The sequence below is a fragment of the Sycon ciliatum genome, chromosome 2 (assembly GCF_964019385.1).
Source record: "Sycon ciliatum chromosome 2, ocSycCili1.1, whole genome shotgun sequence".
Classification (NCBI taxonomy): domain Eukaryota; kingdom Metazoa; phylum Porifera; class Calcarea; order Leucosolenida; family Sycettidae; genus Sycon; species Sycon ciliatum.
The window spans coordinates 35,840,750-35,860,899 of NC_088644.1; the positions used below are offsets into that span (position 1 = coordinate 35,840,750).

The window sequence follows — 20,150 nt, forward strand, 5'->3', positions numbered from 1 at the left end:
AGCCAGAGCATTATAGGAAAGCCAAAGCATGTATTTCGTGTTTCCTGACCGCCCTAGCCGAAACATCTTTAACCCATCCGTCTTGCTGTGCATCATACTCTTGTTGTCGCACTTCTACATACTGATCAGCATAAGCATGACCTTTATTTGACGACAAGATCAAGACACCATGACGTAACTGTGTTTCTATGGTCACTCAGCAATCAACTCTTCAACATCACTTTTGATCATTTTCATGTATTATCCCAGTTCTGCATATACCCGTATGTTCAAGCTCAGAGCTCTGCTCTACACTACACTTCTTTATCCCTTTCTTTGCTCAGCTATTGCTCATCACTTTTATACGACTTTGGTGTCATGGAAACCAGCGAGCAGTAGACAAAAAAAGGTATTAACTACTCACTGATGGAAACCACCTAGATAGACGAAAAGCCTTTGGAAATCCTTTTACAACAATATAAAAATAATACAAATCATCATGGTATTGTCGTGTACATTGTATTTGTACTAGTGTACGTCACTGGCAGATCGTGCAGATCACGTGATTGCACTGGAATCATTGCCTGCACGTGCAAATCTCTTTCACATACACCTTGTACCTGCCCAGAACGCACCGGGTATCCAAGGCAGTTCCGGCAGAAACGCGGCTGATGATAGTATCAGATACTACTACTGTCTGTAGTAGCACTATTTCTAGCACCGGCCTACCCCACGGAACCACACAGCTACATCAAGCAAAGCGCTTTAACGTTTTAATATTTTGAAGGTTTGAAGTGCATCGAGTGCGCGGACAGGTAACAAGCGAAGTGTAATTCTGAGATGGTTGATTCGACTTGTCATTCGCATAAGCAACTAGGTTCTGACTAATCCAATGGTAAAAGCAGTTGCCTGGAAAAGGCTCTACTCCGAAGTCACTTCATCGCGATACAATCATCATGTTTAAGTTAATGCCGGTCCAGTGTACCACCGGGGTCACGATTAGGACTAGGCGCGTGTGTGCGTGTGTGTGTGTGTGAGAGAGAGAGAGTGTGTGTGTGTGTGTGCCTGTGTGTGTGTGTGTGTGTGTGTGTGTGTGTGTGTGTGTGTGTGTGTGTGTTCATCAGCCTTGCAAGCTGTTAAATGGTGTAATCCCAGCACAAGTTGCTATGTCTAACATAGCTGTTCGCTATCATCGCTTCCGCGAAGGGCAGGTCTGGCTAGTGGTGATAGTAGCTGCTCGAAAGTAGTTCTGTATCTTGTAGATACATGTATAAACATACATGTAGTTCGAAGTACGTATTGAGCTTGTCTGTGATATCGCGCTGGTCGTTTCAGACGAGAATCTTCCGCTTCCGGTGAGACACACCCAACACACCCAACACTCACAACTCGACCTCTAAAACTTAAAAAAAGCCTCAAACGAAATTCATGAAAATGCAAACTGAATAAAACGGCCTAAACGCCTACATGCAGCGCATTTGTGACGAAGGCACTTCTTGGTGTCGGAATTAAACGTCAGAACAATAAACTCCCCCCGCCCCCCCCCCCCCCTTACAAGTTACAACAATCACCGGTGATGACAAATGAAATAAATTTTATGTAAATTTCGCTAGGTCGTTACGGAAGAGAAGTGACTTGTACCACGGGAGATAATATCCGTACCTCTGGTGCTTACTTGCCGTATCCGGAGTTCACTCGGAAAAGCATGCACTGTTACCGAGACAGAGAACTGAAAACAAGAGTAAAAAAAACAAGATTATGATGATGAACTCAGATGGTGAGCCAAGGAAAAAATTGTAACATGGGAATTTGTGGAATGCCGTGGAATGTCTCAGTACTCCTTGTCAGTTTTGTGCTAGATTGTGCACGTCTGACTGTTCAAAATCTGGTTTAGTTGGTGGACTCGATCGCATAACTTGTGCCCACAATCTCCCATGTTACAATTATGATGATGTTTCATTATTGTTTCCGAGGTATTCCATCAGTTGCATGCTATCTCCGTACCTGCGATTAACTACTGGCCGACAACGCTCCAACAAGTGGCAGGTTCTAGATGCTAGAAAAGCAGTGAAATTGGCAGAACCATACAAACCTTATGGCAGGCACTTCCTTGAAAACTGCTCCATTTCCTTATCCACATACAATGTACCAAGCATGCATGAAACATACCAGAAAAAGTACCAATTTCTGCCAGTTTTTCTACTGGCATTATCCACCGAGGGCTGCCTGCGATCGGCAATTGGAAATGTCAGCTGGATGCCACCAACAACACATGGGCCTCTGGCGAGCAAACCTTGATCCAGAAAGTGGTTTCTGAAGCGATTTAGGCCTGTAATTGCTAACGTTACTGGGCAGCGTTTTCGGAGATGACGGCTGGTGATTTCATGTACCGGTCTGCGCGCGTGCCCGTGTGTAGTTGAATTGCTTTATCCATTATAAAACCTCACCCATGTTAGATGTACTCAAAGTCCCTGATATCACTTGTGCTCGCATCAAACAATCTTGCAACGACCTGGCCGATTAGTAGCGCCCAGCCAGTGCCCAGTCACCGCGGTCTTCCTGCAGCTTTCCTTTGCGGGGCACTTCTTCAGCAGCGGAAGAGCAGTGCGCTGGACTCCTGGACTCCCGGTAGCACTTCATGGGTCACCCTGCAGGGAATTCTCGTGTGGCGTCGCTCGGCGGGAGAAAATCAGAACCTAACCGAGAAGCCGACAGCCAGATGTTCTTAATGGCGTGTTTACTTGCCCTGTTCATGCGGAAACTATCAGCCCACCTAACGGCCGGTTGGTACAATGACTATGCAAGAACAGCTATCATCGCAGAGGTCCATCATTTGCTTGATATGAATGCCCACAGCTGCCCATCGGGTGGCGCAGAACTGGCATGATGAGTGAACGGCAAGAAGCCAAAGCATGATTGTATGCGTGACGACGCGAGCTAATTGCGCCACCAACTGTGACATACTTCTGAAATGCCTGATGAACATATCTCCCATCAAAGAACGATGATGTTTACCTTGGCTTCATGAAGTGAATAAAATTAGTGGAGACTGAGACAAGCATTACCTCAAGCTGAACGATGACCAGCACTTTTAGGAGCGTTTTCACAGCACAGTTATGAGCAGAGCCCACACGCCACAGCACATTCGAACATTCGACATTCGCAGGTTCGTTGACCAAGGAGACAAAGTGGCGATCGTCACTGCATCCATGGAATCATTACACATGTGCGTGCCCTGCGTCAGTAATCGAATAGCTTTATTCATTCGATTTCCTATGTAGCAGGGTGACGTGATGAAATGGCGCGTGGCGTGTGAATACGCATGACGTTCTTGTTACCAAGTGTTTCTGCCATTGTGCAGACCCGGGAGAAATTGCTACGAAGCACGCAGCACATTTCAGGTGTCCGGAACGGAGCTGAATTTAGCAGGACAGTTGCATTTCACGGTACATGCATGGAGATGGTTTCATGTTTTCACGACACACACGACAAAGGGATATGCGTCCACCCGCTTTTCCTACACGTGAAACGTGTGAACGCATGCTACAGTGTATAAGGTTTGTTTTTCGAATTCGTATGCCAAGCCGTATCATGGTCGCTCATCAGACAGTCCTGGTAAATTGACCAGAAGGTGTATCGGTGATCTTTTGAACAATCAGACCCACCTCGATGCTACCATTAGAAGTTCATTATCTTCATTGTCCATCCCAGGAAAGCGTCATCACCAGATGGCGGATGAGCCGTATGCGTATATTCGTTGGGAAGCAACCTGCGGTCCTGGAATGCTGCAAGAGGGGATGTACTGTGATGTGTGTCTCTGGAGTATGCATTTGCGTCAAAAACAATCCTGGCTTCAAATCGTTGTGACTCCTACATAGGCATGTTGTCATCACTGATTGGACTGGAGCTATCTACCCTAACCTTACAATGTAACGTTACCACCTACTTCTCTCCTGCAGAGTTGCTCTAGCTCAGATCCCATCATCAAATCGCAGAGGCCTAGTCCGGAGTCTCTGAACAGATCCTGATATTCCTTGTGGCCTGATGGCTGGGTAGATGTACTGCACGATTCCCCTTATGTCGGATAACAGTGGGACTTTACTGTCACCTTACACCCCCAGAATCTACCAACCTACCTGTTTCCCTCGGCATTGTTCCAAAGCCAAAGATCTCATGCAAAAAATGATATCCCCAACTACAAATTACAATTTATAGTAAAGAAAAGGACCAAGGAACTACAAGTTACGCTATAATATCCACTCACACCATCAGTTAATCAGCTCATGCGATAACATTGCAACATTGTAGTTGTTCACACGAAGGAACACGTTATCTTATCTTTTCACTCCAAATACAATTACACCTGAAAGAGCAGCCTAGCTAGCTACACAACGCGAACCAAGGAACTACTAAAACCGAAAACATTCCATGTCGGTACAGAACCGAAGACAAAAGGCAAAGATGAAGTAATTTATGCAGCACTGTCAGCTGGCAAAACAGCAGAGGCGTAGCCACCGCACACGCGCTGTTGTACGGCACGAAAGCTAGCCATGATACTATGCAATACAAATGTATGACCATGCACAGCAACAAGCAACAACACACAGCTAAGAAGTATATGCATGTAATACATGAACGGCCAGTTGGAAATAGTTATGACGCCACTTTGTAGATCGCCCTCATGAATAGAAAACCACAAGAGAGACAGGGAAGACTACAGCCTACAGTGTAGCTCAGGCCTTGATACATGAATCACTATTGCAGTATTGGCACAAGACAGAGAAAGGACTGCTCCAGCTATCAATAATAAAAGGAACCATTACTTCTAGTCTTAGTGATGCCATGCCAGAGAAATATTACGTACTACCGTCTGAACATCCTCCCCCTCGCAATATGCACCCAGATGTTGCATGATGCCTATCCTTACAACTACCAGTACCAAGCTAAGAGAAAAGTGAATCGAAAGGGCAAGTTCAGTGGTAGGAAGCTACAAAAAAACAAAAACAATGCATGAATCATTAATGGGGGTCGTCACTGAGCAGTACCTCCATTCTGGCATGTAGGGAGAGCCGTCTAACATTCCAGTGGACAGACTCGAGTGATGGATCTCTTCAGAGTCTTCCCGCCCACTTGCATGGCCACCACACGCACATGACCGTCCGGACCAGGGAAAACTTCCGTGACTCTGCCGAGCGGCCAACGCCCACGCGGGGAGCTTGAATCCATCACCAGGACAACGTCGTCAACGGCCAGATCGCGTCGCTGGTGTCGCCACTTCATCCGCTGATTCAACCGTGGGACAAACTCTTTCAGCCAGCGATGCCAGAAATGGTCGATGAGCATTTGAACATATCTCCAACGTCTCTGCAGTTGACACCCCTTCTCGTCCGTTGTTGCAATAACCAGCTGGCCCTCGGCCATGCCATGAAGGAAATGGTTCGGAGTTAGCGGCCCTGGATCCTTCGGACTAGCCGATTGGTAGGTGATGGGCCTGGAGTTGACGAGGGACTCTGCTCCGCTGAGAGCGGTGACCAACTCCTCGTCCGTCACAGATGCGTCTCCAAGGATGGCGTGTAGAGCTCGTTTGGCGGCTCGAATCATTGCCTCGTGAACTCCCCCGAAATGAGGAGCTAATGGCGGGTTGAAACTCCATTTCACGCGTCTGCAGGCCATGGCTTTCCGGACGGTGGTATTGTTCAGTTGGCCAACAAGCTCACGTAGCTGGCGGTCGGCATTCACGAAGTTGCCTCCATTGTCCGACAGAACCTCCATTGGACAACCTCGTCGGTTGGCCATCCGGTTAAAGGCGTTCAGGAAAGAATTTGCATCCAATGCGTACGCCATCTCCAAATGGACCGCACGAGTCAGCAAACACGTGAAGAGGCACAGATAGCGTTTGTGGCGAGTCTTTCCTCTCCCCTGCATAGTTTCGAACGGCCCTCCGTAGTCAACGGCTACCCTGCTGAAGGCTCTCAGTGGCTCACACAATCGCTTTGCTGGCAACGGGGCCATGATTTGCTCTCCCGCACGGGCTTTTAGTCGTCGACACACCATGCAGTCTTTCTCCCAGTCACGGATCTCCTCCCGTGCTGCTTCGACAAGATAGTGATCAGAGAGAGCTGCCAACGTTTCATTCGTCCCGCCATGATGACGTTGCTCATGGCAATCTTTGACAATAAGCCGGGTGGTCGGATGTTTCCGGGGGAGAAGAATCGGGAAGCGCACATCAAACGGCAACCAGTCAGCCAGCTTGGTGCGACCATCGCAGCGCAATAGTCCGTCGTCGTCCAGTCGAGGCGATAACCTCGCCAAACGTGACTTCAGCGGAAGTGGTTGACCATTCTTCACTAGCTTCAGATCCTCCGCGAATGCCTCGTGCTGTGCCTCTTTGATGATGGAAAGGCTGGCAGCGTCCATCTCCTCGCCGGTTAGCTCTCCGCTCAACTCCTCACCTCCACGGCAGTTGGTGATGAAGCGAATTGCCCAAGCCCGTACTCTGACTACGCGCGTCCAGTCTGAGAAGCGCCGAGAGCACAAGCTGGGTACTTTCTCGGACATAAATGACATCACCTCGGGCTGTGCAGCCTTGCGAGCTTCCGCTCGAGCAGCTGGGTCTTGGCCACCCACGATCTTGGCTGGCCATTCAGATTCTTCTTTCTGCAGGAAGGCCGGTCCTTGCCACCACAGCTCAGTTGCAACCAGTTGCTCTACCCCAGCTCCCCGTGACGCCAAGTCAGCTGGGTTGTCGCTGGAGGGAACGTACCGCCATTGACTGGGCGACGTAACAGTCTGGATGTGGCTGATGCGATTCGCCACAAACGGTTTGAAACGTCGGCTGTAGCTGCGAATCCAGAGCAGCACAGTTGCACTGTCGCTCCAGAAAATCACCTCTGACATGGCAATGGTCATGATCTGACTGAACTTCCGGGCCAGCTGAAGGCCAAGCACAGCCGCCAGCAATTCCAGCCGGGGGATACTTTGTGTTCTTGTCGGCGCCACTCTGCTCTTGGCTCCAGCGAGACGAACGTTTCCCTCAGAGCCACACTGCACGGTGGAGCTGTAGACCACGGCACCATACGCCACACTCGACGCATCACAGAAAACATGCAGCGTCACTCCACTGGCCACGTCCGGGATGAGACATCTTGGTACTCGAACTAAACTGAGCTTCGCCAGGTCATTGAACCACTGGCGAGCGCTGGTGTCGATGCCATCTGGAACCGGTTCATCCCAGTCAATACCAGCTACCCAACTCTCTTGCATGAGGATCTTGGCTTGGGTCACGAACGGTGCCAGAAACCCCAACGGGTCGAATACGGACGCGACTTTTGCTAGGAGGAATCGCTTGGTGATGCGTTGGTTGGTGAGGTCTGGCGGTTGAACGCTGAAGAAGAAGCAGTCTGCCTGACCGTCCCATGACACTCCTAGCGTCTTCACGGATGGTAGCTCTCCTTGGGATAAGTCCAGCTGGGTAGCGCGAGCCTCGGCTGGAATTACCCTCAGGAGCTCGGGCGAGTTGGACACCCACTTGCGCGGCGTCATCTTGGCCTCACCCCACAGATCCATTAGCTCCCGATGAAGAATCTGACCTTGTTCGACATCTTTGGTGCTGTCCATCGTGTCATCCATGTAGGTGGACGCGAGGATAGCTTCTGCTGCCAGGGGATGAGACGCCAAATGTTCCCGGGCTGTCTGCTGAGCAACATACTGGGCGATGAATGGTGCAGCATTGACGCCAAAGACCAGGCGGTTGAACTCAAAGTGCCGTAAAGGCTTGGCTGGATCCAGGTCCCGCCACACGAATCTGAGGTACTTCCTGTCTGCTGGCGCAACCGACACCTGCAAATACATTTCGGTCACGTCACAGCCCACTGCTATAGGCTTTTGCCGAAACCTGGTCAACACATCGAACAACTCACGTTGGAGCTTCGGACCAGGGTAGATGGCGTCGTTGAGGCTGAGGCCATGACAGGATGCTGCAGCGTCAAAGACGATCCGCACCTTGGTTGTCGTCTTCTGCGGTCGGACGATGGGAAAGTGGGATAAGTACCAGCATACCTCTTGACCTAGCTCTTCCTTCGCGAGCTCACGGATATAGCCGTTCCTCTGGTAGGCCTGGAAGACTTGGCCATAAGCCTGGGCAACGAATGGGTCTTTCAGGAGCTTGCGCTCGGTGTGGCCTAGACGTTTCGTAGCCGCACCCAAGTTGTTGCATAATTCTCTCTTGCGATTGTTCCACGGCAGAGACACCTGGTACCGACCGTCCACCTTCTTCAGCGAGTGTTTGACGATGTCTAGGGCTGTCTCTTCCTCCAGCGAGCGCGGGCCGGGCTCACTGAAGCTCTCCTCCGTGCCGCAGCTGTCAATTTGCCAGAACTGCTGTAGCGCGGTCTCTAAGCCGGTTGGTGTTGCTCTCTCCTCACTCTGAAACGCTTGGCTGTGGAACGTCCTTTGACTCGAGTGGGTTCCCGTCACTCTGCCAACACAGGTCCAACCCAGTGGAGTATGACGCGCCACTGGTTGACCAGGCGGGCCGACCACTTCCTGCTGTGACACAAGCAGCTCAGCATAGTCGCTCCCAATCAGCAGATCGACCCTGGCGGGCTCCGCCAGTCTTGCGAACGGAATCTCTCTCAGATGAGGATACTTGACTGCTTCCTTGACCCACTCTACCGGACGAAGATTCCCGGTGACCGAATCAGCCGTCAGCGCCGTCATAGATTGCCGAACACTGCCATCCATGCTGCCAATGGTGAAGCTTACTGGTCTGGTTGTGAATGAGGTCTGCTTGCCATTCAAGGTGTGGACCGTGAATGTCCTCAGCTCCCCGCTGACGCCGAGCTGGTTGGCAATGCTGCCGTTGAGGTAGCTCGTTGTGCTACCGTCGTCCAGCAACGCATTCACTTGCACTGACTTGTGGCCGTTCTCCAAGACGACTGAGACCGTTCGCAGAGCTATCTTGCCCGGGCCTTGGACCATCATGGTGGAATCACTCTTCGTGGACTCCGTCTCCCCCTCGGTGAACGACTGTGGGGTGCGCTGCTCTTGGTCTTTACCGGCGTATGGCGGCGTTACTAAACAGTCGATGGCGGGAGGCAATACCTGGTCCCCTGTCTCCTGACCTGAACCATTGTCTCCATAGTTGCAGAATTGTTCGGCAGGACTGAGTTGGGACTTGTCCGCCGTCATTCCTCCAGCTGCCGTGTTCCCCGATTTTTTCTTGTTTGACTGTGCGGCATCGGGGTTCCTGCTGTCCTCGTGTAGCAAGTCCCGGTGTAGCAAGTAGTGGTGATTGTTGTTGCAGCCGCTCACTGAGCAGGGTCTGGTTCGTGGACAGTGGTGACCTTGGTGATCGCCTCCAAGGCAGCGGTAGCACAGACCATGCTGTTTAGCCTGTCTCCAGCGATTGGCGACGGAAAGCTGCTGAAATGCTTTACACTGCCAGACACCGTGAGGTCCGCCACATTGCCGACATGAAGATCGTCCAGCCGCTGAGCCCGCAGGCCTTGACCACCCTGCATTCTGCGAAGCCTTTCCCCCGAAGTAGGATCGTTGAGGAGCATTTCGGGGTGCCGGAGGCTTGTCCTTCGCACCAACTCCATCTAGTGCTTCGGACGCTCCAACGGCAAACTCCGCTTCCAACGTCACCCACTCCAGTAGTGCTTGAATTCCTGGCTGGCAGGGCTTCTGATGACACCATCGATTGAATTGGGTTAACATCCCAGCCGGCAACTTGGCCAGGAGCTTCCGGTACAACAGCCCATCACCCAGCTCATTGCCTTTTCCGGAGTCGAGGAGGTTGACCACGAGTACGTCGAGGAGATCTGCAAACTTCTGGAGATCTCCTGCTCGGCCGGAACGAATGATTGGGCAGGCCTCGACTTGCTCGTACTGCAGCGACAGCTGTCGTTGGTCGCCTCCAAACTTGCGGTCTAACCGCCTCATTGCGGCCTCATACGCAGACGGGGTGTATCCCAAGCTCTCGATGGAAGCCAAGGCATCTCCACTCAAATACTGCCGGAGGTGCAGCAGTTTCAAGTCTGCCCTTGCAGACGAGCTACCAACACACGCCATGAAAGCAGCCTTCCATGAGGCATACGCCTGCTTATCGCCGCCGAAGACTGGGATCTGTATAGCCTTCAGTTGCTTGAAAATTTCATCTGATGGCTGCTTGACAGGTGGAGGCTGAGACACAGCACGCTGGTGGCTGGCGGACACACCTGCTCCTGGCAATGCTGAAAAGGCACCAATGCCCATGGCCTGATGACTTGAGGCTACCTGTGGCGGCCCACTGGCCTGGGTGTACAGATAGTTGGCGGACTGATATGGCAGAGATGATGTAGGGTGTAGTCCTGACACAGGAGCCTGAGTACTACTGCCCTGCTGGCCTGGACTCTTCGCGACTTGAAGTTGAGGGGCCTTGGTCTCACTCACTCTAGTATATGCACTGGACACACATACAGCACTCCGTGTTGGCACAGCAGGCTGTAGTACAGGCAAGGCAGGGCTTCTTTCACGCTCTGACCTCCTACTCCCAGCTTCCATTGGTGGCCTTGTTCTAGCCCCAAGCTCTGCCTCTCTGTTACTACTGCCGGAGACACTTGTGGTCACAACCACTTCATCACTGTCTTCTACTCTTGCCTGGTTCTCCTGAACCAGCGCCACGCCATCACCAGGCTCATCCCGATCCTGGGAGCCTTCACTTCTGCCCAGCGATATCACGCTCAGTGGACTTCCTGGCTCTTCCACTGGTGCCTGGGCATACTGATGATACGCTGGCCTGTCTGGGTGGCTGTTCCGTGCAGCCGTCCACGCTGGCTGGTGTTCTAGGAACTCCTGATACAGCCTTGTGACCTCCTTCATCTCTTTCTCCGCTTCCTCCATCTCATCGGTCACTTTAGCCACTGCGAGCGCATCGTTCATGCCGCCAGCCCACTCGAGTACGTCCATGAACACACCGTTCAGGGCATCCTCGATCATTTCTAATTCGCCAAACAACGACCTCGCAGCTTCCTCTTCAACTCCGTCACGCAAGGCCACGATCACGGCTCTGCGACACCTGGTGAACTTTCTCTTGCGATTCGCTTTTTCAGCTTTCATTTTCACGAACATCAGTTCATTCGATCGCTGGTCACTTTGACCATGTTCGTCCTCTTCGACTTCCTCGTCCTCCTCGATCACGTCGCCTGCCCTCTCTGCCATGGCACCTAAAAAGAGCTCAGTTCTCTGACTGCTAGCCCTGATTGTGCTCTCACTCTCAGGCTCCGGCGACGACATGATCTAAATAATTTAAATTTCCGAAACTGAACTGCTCACTCAGGCGATAACCATCCTCTGCTACCAGAATGTTCACACGAAGGAACACGTTATCTTATCTTTTCACTCCAAATACAATTACACCTGAAAGAGCAGCCTAGCTAGCTACACAACGCGAACCAAGGAACTACTAAAACCGAAAACATTCCATGTCGGTACAGAACCGAAGACAAAAGGCAAAGATGAAGTAATTTATGCAGCACTGTCAGCTGGCAAAACAGCAGAGGCGTAGCCACCGCACACGCGCTGTTGTACGGCACGAAAGCTAGCCATGATACTATGCAATACAAATGTATGACCATGCACAGCAACAAGCAACAACACACAGCTAAGAAGTATATGCATGTAATACATGAACGGCCAGTTGGAAATAGTTATGACGCCACTTTGTAGATCGCCCTCATGAATAGAAAACCACAAGAGAGACAGGGAAGACTACAGCCTACAGTGTAGCTCAGGCCTTGATACATGAATCACTATTGCAGTATTGGCACAAGACAGAGAAAGGACTGCTCCAGCTATCAATAATAAAAGGAACCATTACTTCTAGTCTTAGTGATGCCATGCCAGAGAAATATTACGTACTACCGTCTGAACAGTAGTTCATTGGTCCTTTTCTTTACTATAAATTAATCCCTGGCTCTCCGTACGAGTCTAAAAATTACAATCATACCATTACGATCACTCCAGGTAACCAACAATCCGCTTCAAAGAATGTCATGTTTAAAGTCAATTCAATTCGTCTTCCGGAATGAAAACGATAATCGAGTCATATTATTATATAAAAAAATAATGGAGAAGTATCCAACAGTTCTGGTCAACATCAAAGAATTTTGCTTACTCTCAATCAAGGCATCAGGAAAATGCAAAGAGAATCCAGTCCAAAAGCTGAGACCATTCAAGGCAAAGTTTGTCAATGCTTTGTGGAACATGCAGGCGAATCGGGGCAGTCAGAAGGAGTGTGTTGTCTTCAATTCTAGTTGGCGGCATCTGTTGGGTAGGTTCCTAAAGGCATACGGACTTTCATGGCGGGGAATTTGAGCGCATAGTCGCTGAAACACATTTGGCATTTGCAGCGCTGTGCGCTGGGAAGCTTGTACTTGAACACGCGGGATTTCTTGCCGTTCTTGCCACTGATGCATACTTGATGCACCTCGACGTACTGTATCGACGCCCTCTCCGGCTGGCAGTTGCGACAGACTGGGCTGAAGTATGGGAATCGCTTCTGTGAGTTCACATCCGTGACACACATGCCGCTGCAGACTTTGACGTCAACCTTCACCGATGTGCAGCCTTTCTTCTCAATGACAATGGTCTTGTTTCTCGTTTGGCACGGGATCAAGCTGCCTTCTTCTTCACTGTCCAGTAGAGATTTCTCATGGCTATTCTCTGGAGTTGTGGATGGCGGCGGCGTTGCTTGAGTATCTTCGGGTGACGGAGTTCGGAACACATCGACTAAGTTTAATCGATCTCCATCCACATTGTCGACAATTCTGCCGGGAAACCTGTCATTGAATCGTCCAACATCATGTGCCGGTCGGCCAAACTCGTTGCCTATACGCTGAAGTTCTTGCGGACGTGACAGTGGGTTGGCCTCAACTTGCACCATCATTGGCAACACCAAGATGAAGTTTGCTATGCTAAGAATCGGCAGTGGAGACATCGTTCTTGTTGATGGTTTCACTTGGTCACGTAGCTGAATGTAGCAAATCCTGCAGAAGTGATAGAAGAATGATAGCAAACAAACCTTATTGAACAATGTGATCAAGTTCTGAACAAAAAGGGAATCACCATGTTTTCGCCCTCATTACAATAATGCATAAAATTTTAATGCATTGATAAATTGGGCTGAAACTTGAAGGATGCAATTACGGAATTCAAGAAGTAGGATATTTGCATGATGAGGTGTGAAAACCTGATGTCTTTCAGAACGGCACTAGCCAACACCTGTTAATTGTGTGAGGTGCAGATCATGTTTCACACCTTGGCCCATGCAAATTCCACGGACTGAACTTCAGCCACGCACGATCCAGCCATAAACAAAACATGATTAGTGATCTCAGGAAAGGCGAAGTTCTAAACAAATCTACACTTCCTCCCGTAGTGCACGCCCCACGCTATTCCACAGTCGAAACCTGACAGTCCTAGGTGGCGTTTGGGAGCAGGTTATCTCAAGAATATCATCACACATGCTGACACATTACCCCACCTAGCGGCCATTGTATCGCTCAATTGCACAGCGTCACACACTCTACCCCGATACTGGGTACTGCCAACTTACGAGACTTGTTTCGAAGCGGTGAGATGAAGACTTCCCACGAGAGGTGATCACACTGCAAAGACGGTTCGGCAAACCGGAAAGCTGGTCGAAACTGTTCAGGACGCTTGGGAGGGGAGACAACACTGAAGGTAAGAGCGACTGAGAAGTGAGGTTTGGGAGAATGGACGAAGATTAGTTTGCAGTCCTAGCCCGGACGGCCGTTTATATGGCTGTTTGTGGACGAGAGAACGTGACTTTCTCATCAAAGAAGTCACTGATTTGGTGGAGTATCCAGTTTGCAGCAAGCTGCATGCTATGCCCCTACATATCTACTGTACTCAACGTAGACCTACTGTACATCAACCTCTCAAGTCTCATATGCACTGTCAATCCTCATTGAACTGCTGCTACTGGGCACAGGTCGGCTACTGAACTCCAGACGTACCGCTCCAGACCACCACACGTGCACACGTGATCATGCTTGCACTCTCCGTATCATGGGAGCCAGTGGCAGTGGTAGTGTATGATCGGGGTACATGTGTGCCATGTAGGGATCTGATCGTCAGTGCGGTGGGAGGATTCAGTACGGCTCTGCGGAAATGAATGTGACCAGGCTTCAGGGGATCATGTTTGTCTCGGATATGTGGTGGCAGCATCCCTAGGCCCTGTCACGTCAGTGCCAAAGACGTGGCGAGTACATGTACTAGAATACTGTGCATCACTGATGCAAGGTTGGCGCTATGTAGACGTAGACTCTTCTCACTCCCACTCCCAGTACATGCATCTGTCCTCGAGCCTCCGGTTTCCCATGGTCACCGATACAGCGGTGCATGTTGAGCAGCAGACGCTGCTGGGCTGCGGTACGCGGTGGTATGGGAATCACGGACGCATCGTGGAATTATTTCCACCGGTACTGGACAGGTCTTTCGATACGGTGGAAGGACAAGGGAAGAGAGAAGAGAGGGGAGGTATGTCTATACAGCATACTGGCCTGCCACTGCAGTACTGGTTGGTAGTAGACGTACGTGACTATTTGTATATCAGTCATCAGGCCTGGCGGAAGTGTTGCTAGTACTTAGCATTACAATCACCGACTTTGTCCATCCTCATTGTCTACAGTCGTTTGAGTGCTTCGGATTTGCAAAGGCTTTCGACGACCCAATTGAACCGTATTGAGATGGCACGGCCAGTGAAAAGCGAGCACTCGTGCCAACTGTAGAGACCCTTCACGTTGCGAATATCAAGCACTTGAATTTTAACTGGCTGCCTGGCCGACTTTAGACGTAAACTTCTTGTACTTGTAGTGTGACGGTACGGGGTAAGCCCATGCCTGCTCTGCGAAACGACGGCCCAGCTGGCGAGCCAGGTTATGACCTGATATCCGTACAGCCTCGGTCCAACCTGCCTGAGTATGCTAAGATACCCTAGAACTCTGCTGGCCTTTATAACCCCGTGTCTGCGGTGACATTTCCCATGCTTATGCGTGACCTGAAACTGGCCAATGTCACGTCCCTCTCACTCTCCCACCTCCAGGGCAGGTGCAACTGGATGCGAGCTGTGCAAAAGAAGTGGAAAAATGTTGCGAATGTAGGAGATGGGTATGGGCAATCTCAGTCAGAGCCACGTTTCCATGGAGCACTGGACTGTGAAGAATCGATGATGGGGCGGGGATGATCCAGGAATGATCCGTGTGTACGAGACCATTTCCATTCTTCAGCTTACAATGTCAGCATGATACACTGTGTCGTTCAGTAACGGATGATGCTAACTACTGTTACGTGAAGCAGAAGATGAGGCTGTCACTTCCACTATACCGTCTACTAGTGCTGTTGGTTTGGGTTGACTTCAAGCACCACACAGTGCACGACACAGTTGACGTGACCTCTCCTCTGCGCACTCCGACTCTGAGAGTCGGACTCGTTTTCTGCACGACGTGAAGACACAGTACGGTGTCTCGTTTTGGACGGCATGGACTTCCAGACTAGACCGGCTGCTACGTGGTCTTCGGGGTCACTGTCTTCGTTGGCTAGCCGCACGAGTCACGGAGTGTTCCGGAGTACTACTAATTTTTGTGCATCGCAAGCATACCAGCCACGGGTAGTGTGCGACATCCAGCTATTTGCAGTCAGTGTAGTGCCAATACCAATGCTCGTGCATGGTAAGAGTGCAGTGACAATGTAGCCCTAAGTGTTTGTGAGGTCAACCTCGAGCAGGACGCCCCGACTCGGTGTCAGCAAGCAGTGAACGTGTAACTAACTAACTAACTAGCTTACTGTACTCATCACACCCTGGCCTGGGAGTCGTGGCACAGTCATAGATTGTGCAGTGTGCATAGGAAGGCGATACTGATACACAATGTAGCTGAGGCGCGATCGTCCTGAGTCTAGGATCTGCTCGGAGACCTATGATCCGAAGCTCAGAGGTGCGTGCGAAAGTGTGCGGGTACACGCATATCTTTGCAGTTTAAAGGGGAAGTCCGGTGAAAAATTTAAATTTCACAGTCCGTAGAGTTCGGGTCGCTGAGTCGAATGGTCTTTGTCCGAGGAGGCTGCGGCTTATGGTTCGTCAGATACGCCCAATCGAACATGTGCGAATTTGAGCGCGCATCACCCAGATCCAGGTGATGACGTCACAGCGTGCAGCCAGGTAGCCACACCATCTAGTTGTGTACAAAAATGGCCATATTCGGAGCGCGTTCGATTGGGGAACCGTTTGTCACAGCTTCTTCGGAGCAAGACCATTCGATTCAGTGTTACAAACACTACGTACTCTGTGATTTTCAGCTCGGTAAACCTCGAGGTTATACCGTATTTTAGCCGTTTCCGATTTGGACTTTTTCCGTCAGCCTCTACCCGCTGTGCGCTGCGTGCATGCAGAGATTGCAGTGCGTGCAGTGTGTTATCTTGCTGTAGTAAAGTCAACAAACTCATCACAGACGGAACTACTCCCGCACTGCCGTGCTGGGGTAGTATCTACAACAAGACTCGAGTGAGTCACTGACACAAGACTCAGAAAACTAGTCAACACACGGACTTGTCATGTACTACACTCGTATCAGTCGTATTGTACAGTCATGTAGTCAGAGAACGTGCGTTTCTCCTTGCCGGTGCCGGTGATTGTGCTTTGAGAAAGAAAATTACTTTTAGTTTTCCGCTCCCGCCTCATTATTTTATGCTACAGCGATGAGTGCACAACCGTGACAAGTGACAAAACAGCGAACAGCTCCCGGACCTAGAACTTTCAGATTCCATAGCGTTGCGAGCGAAGAGTCGTGCCCGTGGTTCAAAGAGCCTGCACTGTTCTCCAATTGAGTAGTCCGAAATATTCCAAGTTCGCACCAAAACATCACCATGGCATGTGGCAGGCTACTGCCAGTACTGGAGTCTACGCGAATCGGTATGGAACAACATTTAGAGCACTCGCATCACTCTTCTCCATTTTGGCGACCCTGCTCTCCAGCGATCTGATAATAATATCAGCCTCGTCTGCAATAGCTGCTGCTTCTTCATCAGAGGGAAACTCAGTAGCGCTCACTCTTGACCGGCCCGCGCGGCCATTTCTTCAGCTGAATACCGAGGTTCTCAGCCCCAGACCGAACTCATGAAGGTCAGCCATGGCTGCATCCTCACTCTCACAAGGAGTTACAGGTCTTCGGGGTCGCTTGCACCAACTAATATCAGTCGCCAAATCATTTGAAATAGCACTGACACTATTGCTTTCACGCACTCCTTTTGACCTAGCTGCACGCTATGACGTTGCAGAGGGTGTGGCGCGGCCGCATGACGTCATGGCGCAGCCCCGAAACTCAGTTTTTCAAACGGAAATATCTCGAGAACGCTTTGTCGGAGACACGTGGGACCAACACCATTCGACTCAGCGCCCGAAACTCTATCAACCCTGAAATTTAAATTTTTCACCGGACTTCCCCTTTAAGAAGTTGTCTGCTCCTGAAGTCACCACTTCAGCTGTACATCTACGCTTGAATTTGCAGTTTGATGATCGTATTCGGGTTTGGGGTCGACGATGGTCATGTCACGTTCCGTCTTTCTCTGCCAAGTGAGGCTGGCTGTCTGTACCAGAAATTTCCAATGGTAGGAGTACACCTGTGACTAAACAATGTGGCATGACCTTTGCGGTCAGGTACACGTACATGTGCATGTAGCTAGCCTGTCCTATGCTGAGTGATGGTGTGCCACGTCGGGAATAGGTGCTCCGATAGTTAGGAGGTTTGGCGGCTTGTAGATCTACACCTCAAGCTCATGATCGACCTACATGTATGTCACACATGTACTTGTATAAGAATAATTATCGTTGCTGTCGGTAGCAAGTCTCTGGCCCAGGTACTAGGTTGATGATAACAAGGTTGGGATGACAGAAGCATGATGGAAAAAAAAGCTATGCTGCCGCGTGGTTCGTTTTTTACAAACGTGACTGTCAAAACGTGTGGGGTAAACTAGCAAGGCCGAGCTGGCTGTGCAGTGATGTCTTCTGTGATATTTTCAGATCAGTATTACAGTATGTCCATATTAGCGTACTCCGCTGTGCTCACCATGCAGTGTAATGGTGTCGCCCACCGTTAGGACCCAGTAAACCATGCCTTACGCAAGGAAATGCCCAAGGCTGGAGAGAAGGCACACCCCTCGCACCGTTCATCTGGAAGCGTAGAGGGTGCGTGTGATGTGTTACAAAAGCATTCTGTACTCGTGTGCGGAGTGTGTAGTTTGCAAAGGTGTGAGAGGATTGTCCTTCAAACATGAGCTTCATTGTGAGGGGTTGTATTCCCCGTTGAGATGAGGTCCACCCCAAATTAAGAGTAGAATTCCCAGTTCAGACGATGCCCCCCCCCCCCCCCCAGTTAGGGTTTGTATTCCCAGTTCAGATTATATCCGCCCCCTAGTTCGGAGCAAGATGCTCAGTTGAGGTAATGCCCACCCCTAGGGTACCCATCTGAGATTGGGCAAATCACTCCAGTTGGAGAGGCAACGTTAAGGAGGGAGTGGAGATGAGCACAATCCAGACTGTACCACGCCGATCGACACACTAGACCACTAACAGTAACACATCCTGCCCTTATGGTTTAGTATGGGCTACGTTTACCGTTGCTGACTCCTACATGGCATTGTGGATGGGGCTAATGGACGAACACCCTCACCGGAAACCAGATTGGCTGAATGTGTGCCCTTTGCAACGCCAATGCGCCCTCTTATTCTTTTGGAATTGGTGTACATGTACTTGGAAAGGGCTGTTCCAGTCAACAGTCCAGGATTGAAAGACAAACCAAGTACACTTTACTGTCTGTAGTCATCTTCCCTGCTGCAAACACAGAACAGATAGCGCTGCAATGACGCATTCGTTTCACGCTGCACATGCATTCGTTTGCACAAAGTGCAGCATCTACAACGTTAAAGCACCTGAAGTAGAAACTGCAAAAGGCACACCACAGTGTATGGTGGCAAAGTGGCATAGTGTCCTAATGCTGATCAAGGCAACACCGTTCATATAAAATGTCACAAGCAATTACTAGACTCGTGGTACGGTCTATTTGGCATCTTGTGCTTACGGTATATTGTTTCATCTACCCGCTTTTCACGATTATCATTCTGTTGAGCAAGCTCAAAATATCTGTTGCCAGCATACTGCCGTTGTACTGCCAGGGAAATGTCACATTGTCATTCGCAAAGGGGAGCACCATGTACCAGCGCGTCTCCTGGGAATGTAGCTATGATTTGCGACGAGTGGCTGTTGTCAACGATACAACGACGGTTACGTGCAGCGCAGGATTCAGACTCCCGGATCCCCGTCAACTACACAGATGTACAATAGTCATGTACAATGATTACTAGTATTGAAGTATGTACTTGCATGATTGTACATGTACTACACGAGAGCGCGAGTGTACACCAGTTACCACCATTGCCCGGGCATTGGGCATTGGCATTGTGCGATGCGTAAACGTGCCCAGTGATGGTAGCCTTGACATACCATATACACTGGATAATTCGTGGACATACAAGACTATGTCGTACTCGTAGTTCAAACTTCGCTCTCTCAGTTTGAGTTACATGTACAGGTGGTCTTTAGAACCAGGTCGCACAGTGTCTGTGTAGAACTGTCGGTGCATGGAAAAATGGTCGTTAAGAGCAGGTGGTCGCTAAACCCAGAGGTCGCTTACATCAGGTGTTACTGTAGTTACTAGTTCAGTAGTAGGTATTCTTGGTTTAAAACTGGACACCCAACAGTATCGGAGCACGAATGTAAATCGGGCCTGCTGTGCACGAAGAGGCAGGTTCTTCACCAGTGACAATGGGTTATCACCAGCACGTGGACGTGATATTCCGCCTGGTTTTTAATATAATCACAGCGATTAGGTATTCCGTCATCCTATCATTAACCACAGTGTGAAAGTTTCTACCGTAATTCCGCGCATATAAGCCCATGGGCCTATATCCGGATATAAGCCCACCTCCGTTTATAAGCCCATGGGCTTATAAACAGACACAAATGCAACTCGCATGTCAAGTAGAATTGTTCACAATACTGACTCTTCCTACCATGGTACAGCAGGTCAGTGCAGTTTACCAGTAGAGCATGGTAC

General features: G+C 50.1%; 1 protein-coding gene across 1 annotated transcript; it reads right to left on the reverse strand.

The window, feature by feature from the left end:
* Positions 1–4,303: 4,303 nt before the first annotated feature.
* On the reverse strand, positions 4,304–13,946 carry LOC135809851 (uncharacterized). Its single transcript, XM_065323289.1, has 2 exons — positions 13,577–13,946; positions 4,304–13,007 (listed from the first exon to the last, which is right to left on the reverse strand). The coding sequence occupies exon 2, from the start codon at positions 11,254–11,256 to the stop codon at positions 5,053–5,055; it is 6,204 nt and encodes a 2,067-aa protein (XP_065179361.1). The 5' UTR covers positions 11,257–13,007; positions 13,577–13,946; the 3' UTR covers positions 4,304–5,052.
* Positions 13,947–20,150: the final 6,204 nt, after the last annotated feature.